This window comes from Vicugna pacos, chromosome 9, assembly GCF_048564905.1.
Source record: "Vicugna pacos chromosome 9, VicPac4, whole genome shotgun sequence".
Taxonomy (NCBI): domain Eukaryota; kingdom Metazoa; phylum Chordata; class Mammalia; order Artiodactyla; family Camelidae; genus Vicugna; species Vicugna pacos.
In genome coordinates this window covers 54,592,757-54,609,619 of record NC_132995.1, presented here as the reverse complement: position 1 = coordinate 54,609,619, position 16,863 = coordinate 54,592,757, and the positions used below count along the sequence as shown (strand labels likewise).

Sequence of the window (16,863 nt, the reverse complement as noted above, 5' to 3'; positions counted from 1 at the left end):
CTGATTTGTCTTGGAAGTACCATGTTCCTTATGCTCACTAATCTCCACTTCCTCTTCCTGCACGAGGCAACCAGAGCTCTCCCACTACCTTTTAGGCGTCTACTGTAAGAGAGCTGGTGTGGTGCTCTGAGAGTCCTCAAAAAGTGATAGAGCTCCCATTGGTACTGCCTTTGGTAATATTGTTTCTGTGAGAAAATATATTTCAAACATAGACTCTGAGGATGGCTATGGACCCTGAAAATTCTCTAGAACTCCTAGCTGATGTCTGAAGATTTTAAATAATATCCCTGACAAATAGTCTTTAGTTTCAGTCAAAATTTCCTATCTCTCATAATATAAGTGCTAAATAAATATTTGATGTATGATGTATGGATGGAGTGTGGTAATAAATTCATTACATCTGATTCTACTAAAGAATCTATTCGGGTTTTTTTCCCCCTCAATAGAGGTACTGGGGATTGAACCCAGGACCTCATGCACGCCAAGCACCCACTCCACCACTGAGCTATACACTCTACCCCCAAGAATTTATTCTTATATCTATTTAATAGTTGCTTTCCTGTAATTCCTAGTTTTATTCCATTTAAAATAATAAACTATTTCATAGACAACAAGAATATACAAAGAACAATAAAACATTTGTCCATATATCCAATATATAAATTTTAACACATATTATTTTCACTCTATTTGCCTCAAATTGAAAAACAGTAGTTCCTACTAGAGATACAATTGTAATACTCTTAATAGTCTACCTGGATCCCAATCTCCTGACTCCTTTCCTGTAGTTAATTACTATTAAGTATTTTTCCTAAAGTCACGCAATTCGAAAATAGCAGAGCTGAGATTTGATCTGAAATCTCCCTGGTCCAAAAGCTATTGCTTTTTGCACAAATATGTGCTACTCCACCTAGGTAAATATGTATAATAGTGATAATACTGACTGCCGATTTATAAGTGGATAGTTAATTGTCAAGGGTTACTTAAAACACTCTTCTCCTTTTCCTCTGCTTACTATATTATTTAAGAATATTTTTATTTTCACAAAAATGTAAAAATATGAATTATCACAGGTATCAAAGTGGAATTTAAGTTGCAGAAGTTTTATTATATTTGGAAAAAAGTGTCAATTAAGATGATTAATCATTTTTAGTGGCAGGGAACTTTATTTTTAGAAGAGGGATTGGTAAGAGATTAGTATGTTTTCAAGCATTTCCATTATACGAACTATCTGGGAGGTCTGAATATGATTAAGCGAATGTGAAGCAGTCTTTTTTAAAGGCTGACTTGACAGTTGGTTATGTTAATGGGGCGTGACACACAACAGCTGGGCTGTAATCCTCCTGCTATTGCTGGCATTGATTGAGTTCTTACTGAGGTCTTCTTTCCAGTCTGGACTAATACATTAAGAAGCAGCGGGAAGAAGAAATTAAGGAAAGAGCAGGGGGTAGCCATTAATGTTTGGAAAAAATGTTTAAAGAGAAGAGTAGAGATTTTGATGTGCTGTTAGGAAAGGAAGAACAAAGATAGAAGCATGGCCCCTTGCTTAAGAACCTGCAGTGTTTATTTCCTGAGCAGTGCTGAGCTCATCCCAAGCCCTGAGAGGCCCTGATTTAGCAGGTCTAGTGTGCAGCCCAGGTATGTGCGTTTTTGTTTATTAAAGCTACAAAACACAAACAAGAAAAACAAAACATAAGCAATAAGCAAATGAACAATCTTCCCAGTAACCGTTCCTGGCCCTCCCTCACTGCCTTTCTCCTCACCTTTTCTCTGGGCTGAGAGCCAGGGTTTGCCTAAAGGAACATACTCAGGCTTCTCACCCTGACTTGCAGGATCTTCCTAAAATGGTTCTTCCCTTTCTATCCTCCCTGTGCCCCTGTTACAGGACAGTGCGTGCCCTTTGTTTTAGTCCAGCTGGCTCTCTGTACCTTCTGCATTGCCTTGTATTCTCCCACAAGCCTGTACAAACTTGATGCATCCTTAAGGGAGAGCTAAAATGTCAGTTCTCTGTGGAACCTTCTCTGGTAGCCTCTTTCCTAATGTCTCTAGTTTTTACTATTTATGCAGTTTATACTGCCCTTTGATTGTTATTTGTCATATAGTACTCCCTTTTGTACAAAGTTCAGATTCTGCATTTATGTATTAAAATTAGCCTGTTAGAGTAATTTGTTTTACTTATAAAATTACCTTCAGATACGCTCTTCATCCTACAAGAGCTATTGCAATTAAATCCACTGAGGTCAAAGTCAGCAGGTCAGTTATTCATCCATTCTTTTATTCAACAAGTATTTATTGAGCACCTACTATATGCCGGGCAGCAATCTGGGTACTGTTGATACAGCAGTGAACAAAGCAGGCCAACGCTGTGACTTTCTTGTAGAGTTCACATGCTAGTGGGGAGAGATGGACAAGAAACAGAATAAATATGTAAATATAATATTTTAGAATATAGTGCTATGGGATAAAAAAACAATGAAGGGAGATTTGGAATGCATAGGGTGATTTACAGTTTTATACAGGGCAGTCACCTCACTGAGGAAGTGACATGTGATCAAAGACTTGAAGGTGAGGAAGAGAATCATGCACATAACTAAAGAAAGAGCCTGCGCTCAGAACATTAGTAGGCTCAAAGGCCCTGGGAGGGGGGTGCTGCTATTTTTGAGAAACAGTAAAAAGAAACAGCGTGGTTAGAGCAGAGTGTAGGAGGGAGTAGTAGGAAAAAATAACAAAAGAGAGGGCAAAGGGAGAGGCTCCAGATTATGCTGGGCCTTGGGCCTTATGGGCTATGGGCTAATGGGACAGTTTAGCTCTTCTCCCTCGGTTAGTTGGGAAGCCATTGGGGGTTTCCAGCAGAGGAGTAATCTGACATATGTTAAGTTTCACTGTGGCTGCTGTGCTAAGAATCCACTATTGGGGACCAAGGTTGAGAGCAGCAGACCAGTTAAGTGGCTCTTCAAATAATTGAGGGGAGAGAGCACAGTATCTTCGGCCTGAGTGGCGGAGGTTCCAGTGGAAGTGGTGGTAGATGGAGTCTATATGAGTTGGAAGTAAAAATAATAAGATTTATAGACAGTTGAAATGATGTGTAGGAGAAAGAAGGGCCAAGAATAACTCAAAGGTTTGGGCCCAAGCAACTGCAAATATTGAGAGGTTACAAGTGAAGTGGGGTCCAATGGGGAAGGAACATATGCCCTGGGAAAGATCAGGGACTCAGTCTAATATACCACAAGTATGAGATATCTCTGTTTGAGAGGAGATTTCTACTAGGAAGTTAGATACAGATTGGAGTTTTGGAGAAAGGTCAAAATGGGCATATAAACTTGGAAATTTAAGTGAACAAAACATCATTTTTCTACAGTAGCCATTCTAGCAGATGTGGCTTCTTTGGGACTATTAAAACAAATCTTTCTATATTATTGGAAGGTTATTGAGAGTAATACCAGCTAGCCCATATTTAACACATCACGTCAACAAAAGATGAAATATATGCAATACTAATCTACTCATTAATTCAACAAATATTTAGGAAGCGCTTCCTAAACGTTGTGCAGTGAGAATACAAAGACACCAAATATGCCTTGCCTGTCCTCAAAACACTCGAGTCTGACTGAGGTGACTGTAAACTGCACAATGGGATGAGTTGACTGGAGAGGTCTTCTTGGCTGCTTTGGGAGCTGAAGGACTATAGATAGACATTGAAATTATTGGCCCTTGGGTGGCTTACACTAGTCGGAGCGATATAAACACATGAAGAGTTAATAGCTCTAAAAGGTGTACGTAACCCTGCAGGACAAGAGAAAAGCAGTACCACGAGGGAGAAGATGAACACCTGCCAAATGTTAATACTTGCTGTAGGAGCTCAAAAGAGGAAGAAGTCTTTCCAGTCTGGTGTGGCAGGGGAGGCTTTAGGTGAAATTTAAACTTGAAAAAAGAACTTGGGGGAAAAAAAAAGGTGGGGTGTCTTGAGAAGCTGTGATGGGTTTTTCTTTTATTCTAAGAGTGAAGAGATGCCTGTGAAGGGTTTTAAGGGAGGGAGATGACAGGATAAGATTGAGTTTGAAAATAATGTTTTCAAAATAATGCTGTTTTTTTTAAATCTATAATACTGAGAAGAGATGACTGGATGAATTCTGGAAGACACGATAGATAACTGTAGCCAAAGATTTTGCTATGAGGTTTGTTGTGAGAACAGCACATTCAAGTTGAGCTGTCTCGCAAAGAGATGGACACGTAGGGCTAGGTTTTGTGTAAGAGAACTCAGTTGGAGATTTGGGGATTGTTTGGGAGGCAAAAGTGATTGCCCTAAAAGTGGACAAACTCTGAAAGAGAAAGTATAAAGAGAAAAGAATCAGAAGGCTAAGGACTAATCATCACTTAAGCACTTATTTTAAAGAGCCAGCAAATAACAGAGAAGAAGCCAGAGAGGCAGGGATGAAAGGATCATAGGGCATGAGAGGAAACAGGCATTCATGTGCTGAAATACCTAGGTTAGATGAGAAAGCAATATCTAGGTTGGATGAGAACACCTGCATTCATATGTCATTTCACTTCCGATAAAAATTCTATTAAGTTATCTTACATGATGAAAGAATCCAAGTAGGCATCAAAAGCATGATTAAACTCTAAGCTAGAATCTGGCACCTGGTTCCCCCTGTGCAAAATGGAGGTAAGAATAACTAGGTTATTCCTCTAGGAGCTTAGACCTGGAAAGGTCCTTAAAAATCACCTAGTTTCCAACCACTTCATTTTATAAATGAGGACAGTTAGGCCTCTGGAGAAGTGCACTCCCAGGTCATATAGCTATTTAGTAACAGAGCTGGGACCAGAAAAGGATCTTCTTGAGTTCTAATTTAGACTTTTCTCTCCCTCACTGTTTCTAACTAAGCCTGGATGGCATTCACTTATTCTAAGAGCACAGGTGCTCGCTTCGGCAGCACATACATTCTAAGAGCACAGATTTAAGGAAAACAGCTCAGTGCCTTTTAAATGTGTACTTCTTTTTTTAAAATGAGGAATATGTTGCTTTATGTTACCAATAGTCTATGGTAAGAAATGTGTTGCCTATTTATAATCCCAACCTATCGGAGAGAATGCTCTGTTCTAATAATGCCCTCCTGAGGCCACTTTATTCACTCAAAACTTTTCTGTCTTTCAAAGCAAAGTGCCAAGTGCAACTCCTAGTTGACGCTTTCTTTCTCTCACCACCCCGGTAAGAATTAAATCACTCTTCTGGGTTCCCACAGATTCAGTGTTTTTCAGACTTTACGACAAAACTAATTAGTGGGTCATGAAATCAATTCAGTGAGTGGGTCACTCCCAGAAGGAGAAATGGAACAGAACGTATCAGAGCGCATTGTGCATAGGTTAACATGACTGTGCGGAACTTGTATGACAGTTTTGTGTCTGTGCGTGCACGTGCATACATTCTAGGTTGCAATTTAAAATGTAAGCAGTTTGAGTAACATGGCTGGAGGACTATAGTGCAAAACACACACACCTGTATTTGTATGGCCTCCTCGCTCTTGGAGGGTTGAGACTGTCTTCATCTTTGTACGTCACATGCCCAACATGGGTACAAAAGGGAATGTTTATTGGAATTGTTATGAAGAATTAAGAAAGAATTAGAAGAGTGAAGAGCTGGCAGGTTGCGGAGGAAGTGAGTACTTGAATTAAGTATAAACTTTTTCTTTCCTTTATATTGGATGTTAATATGAATTTTTTTTTCAACTTGGTATTACTGCAACTGAGACCTGTGTTTAGTATCTGTGCTGTGGGGTTGTGTCCCAGTCACCTTCAGTGTCCCGTGTGGTGTGGTATAAATAATACTTCCTGCTAATGTTGCAGCTGTCATTCAAGGATCTTAAATTGCTTCACGAGCAGGATCTGGTGATGAGTGCCTGGCTCCACTTGGCAGGTGCCAGAGTTAAGAACTAGTAACTGGGTGAAATCTCTGGGCTCCAGGCTGACGCCGCCCTCCCTCACCTCCCACCCTCTTTTTTCTCCTCATTCCTTAGAGGGAGGAGCCTTGACTTTGCCTCTTTGAGCTTGTATAACTGGTAAACAGAGTTTGCAAAGATTCCACCCAACTAGAAGATTCTCTCTTTCTTTGGAGGTGGTGCTGGTGTGTATGAGGGGAGGGAAGGGACATGGTAATAAAGGTCATTTATTTAACTGCCTCAGGGCTTGAAAGGTCTAGGGAGAAAAACTGGGAAGGACCTGATTAGAGGTGAGCTATTGGATCATCTAAGGAAATTAGAGCCCTCTCTGGTTAGTTGCTCAAAGATTTGCACCTGACAGAAAGGGGATAGTTGACACCTGGGCACCATTTTGTGTGTTTATGCTTTTCTCTGTAACAACCTTATTTCTCTCTTCTGGCCACATTCCATTGGTTTTGTTGTGTAAATCAGCCACCAGGAGCTTACATACACACACAGACACCGTCATTTCCTTCTCTTTTTGGCAACTTCACCATCACCTTGAATTACTCCCATTCTCCATCTCCTGGAAACTTCTGGGAGTCAGCCCCCTTCTCTTTTCCAAGAAACTGGTAACTGCCTACAGTTGGGCCTAGGAGGCTCAGGGAGGGTGAAGGCCGAGTCCTAGCCTGGAGTCGGGTTACACCACTTGTGTCTGAGTTCACGCAGCATGTTCCTCTGTCGGGGATTCCGCAAATATCTCCGGCGGTAAAAAAGGAAAGTGCGCTGCGCTCCGGCACCCAGAGCAGTGAGCCCAGTCCCTCGTCCGGGAGAGAGCGCCCGCCGTCAGGGCCATGTCGCCGTAGCCTGGGCAGCGTGGCAGCCGGCTCGCTTCATGCCCGGGTGCAGCGGCACCACGTTCCTGGGGTGAGGGGGCGACAGGGCATGCTCCTCCCCATGGGTTGCCCACCATGTCTAATGGATATCGCACTCTGTCCCAGCACCTCAATGACCTGAAGAAGGAGAACTTCAGCCTCAAGCTGCGCATCTACTTCCTGGAGGAGCGCATGCAGCAGAAGTATGAGGCCAGCCGGGAGGACGTCTACAAGCGGGTGAGTGCTGGGGGCCGCGGCGCCGGCCGGCGGGGCTGCTGGAGGACCCGCCGTCGCTCCATCGCTGTTCCGAGCGCGCTGTGCTGTGCCAGTCAGCGAGGGAGGCGGGGTCCAGGCCGGGTGACCTTGGACAAGCCCATTTCCCCTCTTCTGTGCCTGTTTTTCCTGCTTTCCTACTCTGTAAAGAGAGGGAGCTGGATTCTATCAGCTCAAACTCTGGTGTGGAACTGTGTAGAACAGTCACCTTGGGAGCTGGTGCAAAGGGCAGATTCCATGCCTCGCCCCCAAGGAGTCTGATTTAGTAAGGGAGGGAGAGCTTAGGAATCTGCATTTTTCAGCAAGCCCCGGAGGTGACTGGAGCAGGTAGTTTTCAAGTCACACCTCTGCTTAGAGAAGGGCCCTTGTAGGTCCGGCTCACTGGGGGCAGGGAATGATGCTCCGGAGAAAAGGGCAGGGGCTGAGGACACTTCTGTTCCTTGAGAAATTCATGTTTGTTTTTGAAGATGGTTATGCAGATGAGCTTTTATGGTAGAATCTTAGGCATTTTCATCTTTAAAGATAGTTCACCTTCAAATGAAGAAAAGGGTACTGATGGAAGGAACAGCAGCGGCTCGCCTTGGGTGGGGTGGGAGCAGGAATAGCGTCTTCCCTGGAAGGGAGGGCTGTCTTGATTGATGGGTGAGTGAGGTGGGGAAGGAAGATGGAGAGGATTGGCTGAGTTGAGGGTGAGATGAGACAGCACCTTGGTAAAAGGACAGTGGGGTTACAAAGATTAAGCTTCCTAACTGGTTACCACATTGTTGGTTTCCTTGGCTTTCTTAGTGTCTGGGCAACAGGACCTGAAGTGGCCTGAGTGACCTGGAGCTGAAGGCCTCTGACTTCATCAGAGATTCTAAATCTCCAGCTGTTTACACCAGAGGACTATACACTTACTATCAGTATCTGTGTGTGCCCTGTCCTGTCGAGAAGGTTGGGTGGCATTGCAGGCTGCTAGGTAATACCATGGATCAGAGGAAAAGCTGGCGGCTGTGAGACCCAAACCACTGTTAAATTCAACCAAGATGAACAGCTAAATCTGAGGGACTTAGCCCTATTCTCTGTCTTTCCTAGACTTCCATGTTTTAACTTGTATTTCCCTGAAATTGACCCAGACTCATCTTTCGTCTTTTATGTCTCTGTAGTAAGTGTGCCTTAATGGAGCTGCCAGGGGCCAGGGGTCAAGGAGGGCATTGCCAAGTGAGGGTGGGTAACTCAGAGGGATGGTGGAGGGGAGTACGAGTGGCAGTATTTGCCTCGGCGTAGGCGTAGTGAATGAATTTGTTCCTTGTGCAGAGGGAGGAACGTTTTCCCATTCATTCCAAAGCAAGGCAGAATGAAGGGGCAATTGCTTAGATAATTTGAGGAAAGGAATTTTTTTAGCTTGAATCAAATGACTGCTTGAGTCATTTTGTCTCACCCTCTGCTCTCCAGGGAACACTTTGGGCGGGTGTGAGAGGGCAGTGTTACTCTCCTGGAGAAATGTGATTAAGAAGATCATAGGAGTTGCATGGAGGCAGAGCGGGGGAAGTGGGCTACAGGACACCGTCACATGCAGAGGTGACAACCCTTGTTAGACTCCATTCCCACTCAGGAGGTAGAAATGGCCCTGTTTCTTCCTGGTCTTAAATGCCGAGTAGTCAGGCAGCTACTGGCATCATATGATTTGAGGAATCTCAAACTACTGTTCCCTCCTTTCCCTTCTCTCCATGTTTTTGTCCCACTCACCTCTCACATTACTCATCCCATTTGGCTGTGATTATTTGGGAGTCACCAACCGCTTTGGGTAAAAATGCCCTTATTTGGGAAGCTGAACACATAAAGCCATTATCAATCATTAACATTATGGTTGAAATTAGCTTATCACCCTATATAATGATGAGGGATTGATAGAAACCAAGGCAGTCCTGTTTTGTTGGAAGGACAAGGGATTAACAAACCAGAAGTCAGGAGCCCTGGACAGTTAGGGACCTGGGCGAGTCACTTAGCCTCTCTAAGCCTGTTCCAGTCCCTGTAGAACTGGCATTAAGAATAACGCACAGCACCGTAGGCACTGAAGACTATTTGTTGAGAGTATGAATAAATAGCAGCCAGAAAGGTTAAATAAGAAGACTTATATCAAAGAACTTTGTAAACTTCATAGCATCATACATATATGAAAGGTAGTAGTTATATGCCTACTAGTAGTAGTAGTTACTCTGATATTTTAAAATGAGAAAGAGGTTTGGTTCTTTTAACCTCACCCTCATATTTCCATGAATGTGTTGTACATTCATCCTTCTTAGTGCCTTTGTGACTCCACAAGGTCAGGACGATTAATTAGCAGCCACATTGGCAAAGAGACACGGAGAGTGATGGGCAGTGCATCACATGGTAAGTCAGGTAGTTCAGATAAGAATTCAGAGTCCTGTTCTGTGACTAAACTTAGCTTGATTTTTTTTGTTGTTGTTTCGTGTTGGAAGGACTCTTCTTTAAATATAGTAAAAGTATCAAATCACACCCAACTAAGTTAGAATCTGCAATAATTTGGGTGCTCGTGTGCATGCTTCTCTTAAAGAAAACAGACATTTGTGAAATACATGGAATAAAAATCTATTGTGAATAGTAATTATCTTATCATTTCACATATTTTTACTACTGCAGATTTTCGTTGAGATATTTTTAAAGAGTGAAAAATTACTGTCTTAGTGAAAGACAATCAAGCATTCCGCCATGATGACTACAGAGAAGGGAAATGGGGAAACTTCAGGAGAAAAGAACTGGAGAGAGGGTTCTGTCTCTTTCTTTCCAAGTGGCAAGTCCTCCTTTGTGTAGCTGACTGAGGGAGAGACTAAAGTAGATAGACATAATTCTTAATTGTAAAGGAAGATATAAAGGTGTTTAATTTTAAGAGAAATTGTGAGAGTTAGAGAGTTATATAAAAACTTAAGTATCAGCTTCAAAGCAAGTAAATAAAAAGGAGTTAAGGATTTCTCTCAAGCTGTTCAGAGAATTCAGAAATAATGTTAAGACTCACACTTAGCTATAGATTGATAAAATAGTATTCAGTTATACATAAGAGTTGGTTCTGTGAGACTGTCTATATTTCTTGTTGAATGTTTAAGTTAAACTATCCTTTAGGCTTCAATTTTTGTAAATTAAACACACAGGAAGAAGCTACTTACCCTCCACCTAGAACAACTGGGGAATATACCTACACAGTTAGGTACCACTGCCCCCTCTTGGTAGCAGATATTAATTGTAGGTTCAATTTTGGGGTAGACAATTAATACATAAAACAAGGAAGGGAGAAACCATCGCAGCACATACAGCTTGTGATTCTGGAGCAAAGTAAAGTGAGGAAACACTGTAAGTGGTCTACAGCTGAGCATGGCCCACTCCCAGGGAGACTGGCTTGTTAGCATTTCTGAACTGCAGCTGCTCTGGTGAATAATTTCTGGGTGGCAACTTGGCTGACTTTCTCGATGTTGTTGATTATCTAATCCTGCATCTTCTCATGATAGCCGAGTGTGCCGCCGCTAGAAATATGCCCAACCCTGGAATTTCTGAAATCCCTTTCTGTACAGTAAACACCCGATCCCTGAACAGCACACAAAACCACCATCCGCTGTGTTTTGCCACATGATGACTGCTCACTTGTTAAGCTTGTGTGAACTTATTACTGCTCAAGATTTGCTTTTTAAAAGATTTAAGATTCCATTCTAAGAATGGAAATTAAAATCTGACAAGGCCAGATCCAATAATAAAAGCATCAGGAGAAACTGAATGTTATTATCATCCTGACTAAAGTCAATGTTTAAATATGACATAATTGATGTAGGAAGGTTAAAGTGGACTTGGCCTTTAGATAGGAGTTGAAAGAGTTGTGTTCCATTGTTTTTGGGCCCTTAAAATGCCTGACTTTTTTGAGCTGTGGTTTCTCATCTTTGAGATTGGATGTTTTCCTAAGCAAACTTTGAAGTTTACACATAGTTTATTTTTGCAGCTCAGTTTTTAAAATCAGGGTAAGCAGAGGACTGACTTTACTTGCCTACCAAATTTTCATTATTTCTGCTATTCTGCTGTCACTGGGCATAATAGTTAAGAGTTCTTATGAGTCAGATAGACCTGAGATGGTGTCTTGATTCTACCACTTGCTACCTAAGTTAACTTGGACCAAAACTTCAATTTCTCTGAGCTGAAGAGGGTGTTGTAATATAGGGTCTGGAGGAGGATCAAATGAGTGGATTAGTTGACATCAGCACAGTGCCTATCACATGGTAGTAAGTCCTCAGGAAATATTTGCCATCATTGTGATAAATTGAGAGATGGCAAAATTACCCAGGTTAGTCAGATTACTAAACACATTCAGTCTGGACCATTTTTTATTCCAAATCAGTTTCTTCTTCCTCAGTAGTGGATTTGGGGCCATTTGTCCTATTTGTCTCAATTCTTTATTTTAGTTTGCCCCATATGTAAATAACATCGTATAATCCAAGTATCCCTATTGCAGCAAAGTTACCGTTACTCTCAAGTACAGATGTTCCTTCAAAAAAAAAAAAGGCTAGGTATGTTACCTTTTAAATAAAATATCTTATTTAGTGGTAAGTCCTTTACTTTCACAAAAATTATTCTTATGACTGTGATTGGTTATATTTCAAACTTCTTTGTCATCTCGGTTTAACACCTGGTCACTTGGTCTGATTCTAAATTCAGTTTATTTTTTAAGACCTATATTTCTTTTTAATAGAGATATAATTAATATAGTAGTTTCAAGTGTACAACATAATGATTTGATATATGTATATTGTGAGATGATCACCACAGTAAGTCTGGCTAACATCCATCATTCCACATAGTTCAAAAAAATTTTTTTTCTTGTGATGAGAACTTATAAGATCTACTCTTTTCATTAAATTTCCTTTTGCTCAATGACTAATTTTCTTTAGCCCTACCCTAATGTCTTTAGGCTTTGGGAAATATGATGAGTAACAATATACATGCTACTTAGTGTGCTAAGCACCCAAAAGTTCGCTGAAGTCTCAGAGGAATTCCATCAGGCTCCATGATTTAGGAACCTTGACTTGAACCAGTGGAACGCTATTACAGAAAGAAAAGTATCTTTGAGGAATATTGAAATATAGGGACATAAGTTTTGGACTCAAACAGAGAACTTGAATTCTAAATCTGCCTTTTCCTAGTGCACATCTTTGGCCTGACTCTTAACTTCTTAGAGCTTTAGTTTCCTAAAATAGAGGCATGAATTCCTGCCCTGCCCTCTTCCCTCTATGTAAACACGTTTAGTGTGTTAGATGTTAAATAAATGTAAAGGATGATTAACTGTCCTGCATACCTGGAGACACATGCTAGAGGGTACACCTTCTCAGATTACTGTCTACAGTGACTGTTGCAGCTGCTGTAGCAGAGTGAATGGTTTTCTTCTTATATTTAACAGACCTGACTCTGTTTTCCTTTTATAGTTGGATACCTTGTGTAGTTAGCTGCTGCATTTTTTCCCCTATATTTTACTTCTGTGAACTTTAAGAAATGTGTATAGCAGGGAAGGGGGAAATGTAAATAAAGTGAGAGAAACAAGGACTACATTGGCCAAGCTATTATTAAACAGTTCTGTGGGAGTCTTGGTATGAACATAGTCTGTGTGTGTCCGTATCTGTACATATGGTATGTGCTAACTCCTCCTTCTCAGCTTACTGACATCCTTAAAGGCATGCTTGTGCATTTCCTCATCGTTTTGGGAGTAGAAGTAGGAAGAAAGTAGGAAGATTTCATTCATTAGATAGTTGTAACCAATATTTGTGTCCTTGGTCAAAAACTTTTTAAACATCACACCCATTAGGATGGCTATTAAAACAAAACAAAACAAAACCAGAAAATAACATATGTTGGCCAGGATGTGGAGCAATTGGAAACCCTGTGTATAGCTGGTTAGGAATATAAAACAGTGTCGCCACAGTGGAAAACGGTATGACAATTCTTTAAAAAATTGAGCATAGAATTATTATATGATCCAGTAATTCAGATTCTACATATATACCCAAAATAAGTGAAAGCAGGGACTTGACCAGACATATTTACACCCACATTCATATCATATTGCTCACAACAGCCAAAAGGTAGAAACAATGGAAGTGTCCATTGACAGGTGAATGGATAATCAAAATTGGTATGTACACACAATAGAATATTATTCAGCCTTAAATAGGAAGGAAATTCTGACACATGTTACAACATGGATGAACTTTATGGACGTTATACTAGGTGAAATAAACCAGTCTCAAAAGGATGCATATTATATGATTCCACTTATATGAGGTACCTCGAGCAGTCAAATTCAGAGAGAGTAGAATGGTGGTTGCCAGAGGCTGTGGGGGGCATGGAGGATGGGGAATTAGTGTTTAATGGATACAGAGTCAGTTGGGGAAAAGTTCTAGAGATGGATGGTTGCACAACAATGTGAATGTACTTAATGGCATTGAACTATATACTTAAAGATGGTTAAAATGGTAAATTTTCCACTTCATGTATTTAATTACATTAAATTGTTAAAGCAACTTTCCTATAGCTACCATAATTACTTTAATATTTTGTGAAATACTTGATCAAAACCAACTTTTTTTCCTGGTTTTGACTAACACAACTCTTCTGGTTTTGAGAGCTTTTAAATAGCTTAAAATACTTACCTGCGGGACAAGGAAATTTTTGAATACTTAAGATCTTTTCTTTCAATCACTGGGACACAAATCTAAAACTAAATCCTGGCACCTGATTTAATTTCTAAACCACTTTCAACCTTCTTCTTAAGTGTGTCTCCATCATTTATACTTCTGCAAGAACTTATCACAAACCACTTCTTCTTCCTATTAGTTATGTACATCCAGGTTGACACACTGATCAAAGAAGTCTAATGCAGTTGAAAAAATAGGCATTGTAAATTCCTGTCTCAAATGCTTACCTCATCTGCATTAACACTTTGGCCATTCATTGACTCATGTCTGTACACATGCATTTATTAATTCAAACATCTCTTGACTACTGTATGCCAGCTACTGTGCTCGATGCTGGTGGAGTTATCAACAAATAAATAAAAATAGTGTAAGAAGGACTCCATAGAGGCATGTACAGACTGCTCTGTAGTACTCAGGAGAACAATGAAATCTACCGGGAAAGGCTTTGCTAAGCATATGAAGTTTGAATTGAATCTTAAAAAGTAATAACAGAACAAAGAATACGGGAAAGCATTTCAGACAGAAGAAGTGGCATTTACAAAGCCACAAAAGGGTGAAAAAGCATTGTGTGCTGGGTGCACTTCAGGTCTTTCAGTATGACTAGAATGTGGGATAACGCGGGTTGTGATGTGGTAAGATGACTGCAAAGGTAAGCAGGGACAGATCATGGAGATCTGGATTTATCCACTCATTCATAAATAAACATTAACTGGGTTCCTACTATATTCCAAGTACTCTCTGGAATTTGGGGCTTCAAAGATGAGTAAGACACAAGTGGTAGAGTATGGTAGAAGGCAAGAATAGAGATTGTACAAGGTATAAGGGAACTCAAATGAGGCATCTCTAACCCAACTGAACAGAGTAGATGGGTGGAAAATCTACAAAGGATTCCTTTAGGAGATGACCCCTGAGTTTGTCTTCAAAGGGGAGTAAGCATTAGTCAGTGGATGGTGGGGTGAAAAGAAAGAGCCTTTTCCAGAAGCAAGAGCTTAGAGACAAGAAACCACATCGTATGTGTGGAGAAGTCTAAGTGGTTTTGTGTTGCTAGATTTAAGTTCTAGGCATAGAATTAGGCTGAAGAGTAGGCAGGGCGTAATCCTTTGTGCCATTTGAAAGAGTGAAGACTTTATCCGGAGGAGGATAAGGAGCCACTGATGGGCTTTCAGCAGCAGGAAACACTGCTTCTGGTGGGTGGGAAAGATGGATAAGGCAGGAAGTCAGGAGAAGAGATAGGCCAAACGGGAGATGGTGAGGACCTGAATAAGGGCCAGGGCAATAGGAATGGTGGGGAGGGAGCCGATGTGTGAAATATTGAGAAGGTAAAATACCTGTAGCTCTTGGTGATTGATGGGATGGGGGGGCTGAGGGAAGGTAATGGAAAAGACTACCAGGTTCCTGGCCAAGGCAAGTCACTTTTTGGGGGCCTCTCGTTCTTTATATATAAAATGGGTGGGCTGGACTAGGATTGACACTCACATCTCTCCCAGCTCTTCAGTTCTGTGAATCTGGGCAGCCCCTTGGGCTACTCTCACCCAGACTTAGGCAGTTGCTTCCCTTCTCCCCGTCTCACAGCTCCTCTGATGCCTTCTCAGGAAAGGAGGTGCCGGCAGAGCTGAGATGGCTTTCAAACTACCAGCCAATGTCAGGAAAATCGAATGCTGTTACCAGGTAGCTGGAGTTATAATTAGCCCAGTTGCTAGGGAAAAACTGAGATTCTGTAAGCATGGGCTGCCAGAAACAGCTTTTCCCAACTGGTGAATTTATTTGTTTGCAGGAACAAAGAGGATACGGATGGAGTGGTTTTAATGTGTTTTTGGAGAATTCAGTTTTTGCCCAGGGTATAGGATATGTTAAAAGCAGAAAATAGGTTTGTGTTGGGGCTACGTAGCATCTTGTCTGCAGTAGGAGGAGGGGGGCAAAATTCTACTTTAATACATATATATAATGAGATAGCTGGAAAGAGACTTTCTTTCACTTGAAGGAGGATAAATAAGAACACAGTTAGAGTTAGAGAGGATCTTGGAGATAATCTATATCCCCTCTTCACTTCTTAAGAAAGCCTTTGTTTTAAAATAACTTTAGACATACAGAAGAGTTGCAAAGATGGTATAGAGAGTTCCTATATACCATTCACCCACCTTTCCCTAATGAATAACCCTTTCTTTTAAAGATAAGGCGACTAAGGCCCAGAATGGTAAACTAACTCACCTAAGGACACACAGCAAATGAATGGTCAAGTTGAAAGTAGAATCCAGGAGGCCTTACTTCCTATCTGGACACTTGCAATGACTTCATTGGTCTTCAACAAAAGTTCAAGGAATTTACATGCTTGTCAGAAGTTTAGGCTTTCTTCTCCTTCATACTCCTGGGCTAAAATAGACTATACACAGCAGAAGCTAGAGTATTTCACAGAGAAAGGATTCTGTACCTTGTGCCTGCTGCCAAAGAAAATATTTAGTTCCCCAGCCTGCGTACCCTTTTCCTGGGAGTTGCATATTACATGTTTCCAAAAGTCACTGGGAACTTTTTGTTTTAGGGGGGCTGTCAGGAGGAGGGTGTTGCTTCCTGCTCTGGCCTTTGCCATCTCATCTGAGCAAGTTCAACTTCCCAGAGAAATGAGGCTCTGTTATACGCGGAGAAGGTACAGAGCAGGGGCTGGAGCAGACTGGAAAGGGGCCCAGCCTATCATGTTAAATAGCAGCTAATCCACCCACGCTCCAAAAGGCAGTGATGTGACTTGGTACATGCCGTTCTGTGGAGAGATAAGTCATAGTCAGGTGGCTTCTTGCCAAACAACTTTAGAACAGACTTTGGGCTGCACTGGGCAGTTATCATCCCTGTTATTTGGAAACTTGGCTTGAAGAGGTTGGGAGTGAATGAAAGGCACAGGCTGCCTTTTCATGCCAGCTATTTATCTCCTAACCCCACACACGCCCCCCCCCCCCGGCATGCAGGGCAGGAAGCCATCTCTGTAGGCACACAGCGCCTTAGCCCGCATAGAGGCTTGAGGAGGAAGCCCTCCTCTGAGTCCCCTGGGTAGAGGGTGGCTGCCAATATGAAGGCCACGACCTGGAA

At 41.6% G+C, this 16,863-nt stretch overlaps 1 protein-coding gene across 4 annotated transcripts in view; it reads left to right on the top strand.

The window, feature by feature from the left end:
* PDE4DIP (phosphodiesterase 4D interacting protein) overlaps positions 1–16,863 on the top strand; it is a 194,668-nt gene that overhangs the window by 56,986 nt on the left and 120,819 nt on the right. For all 4 annotated transcript variants that reach the window (XM_072967889.1, XM_072967890.1, XM_072967888.1 and 1 more), the window contains exon 4: positions 6,917–7,027. In XM_072967889.1, coding sequence (XP_072823990.1) covers positions 6,917–7,027 — 111 coding nt within the window. The remainder of the gene's footprint in view (positions 1–6,916; positions 7,028–16,863) is intronic.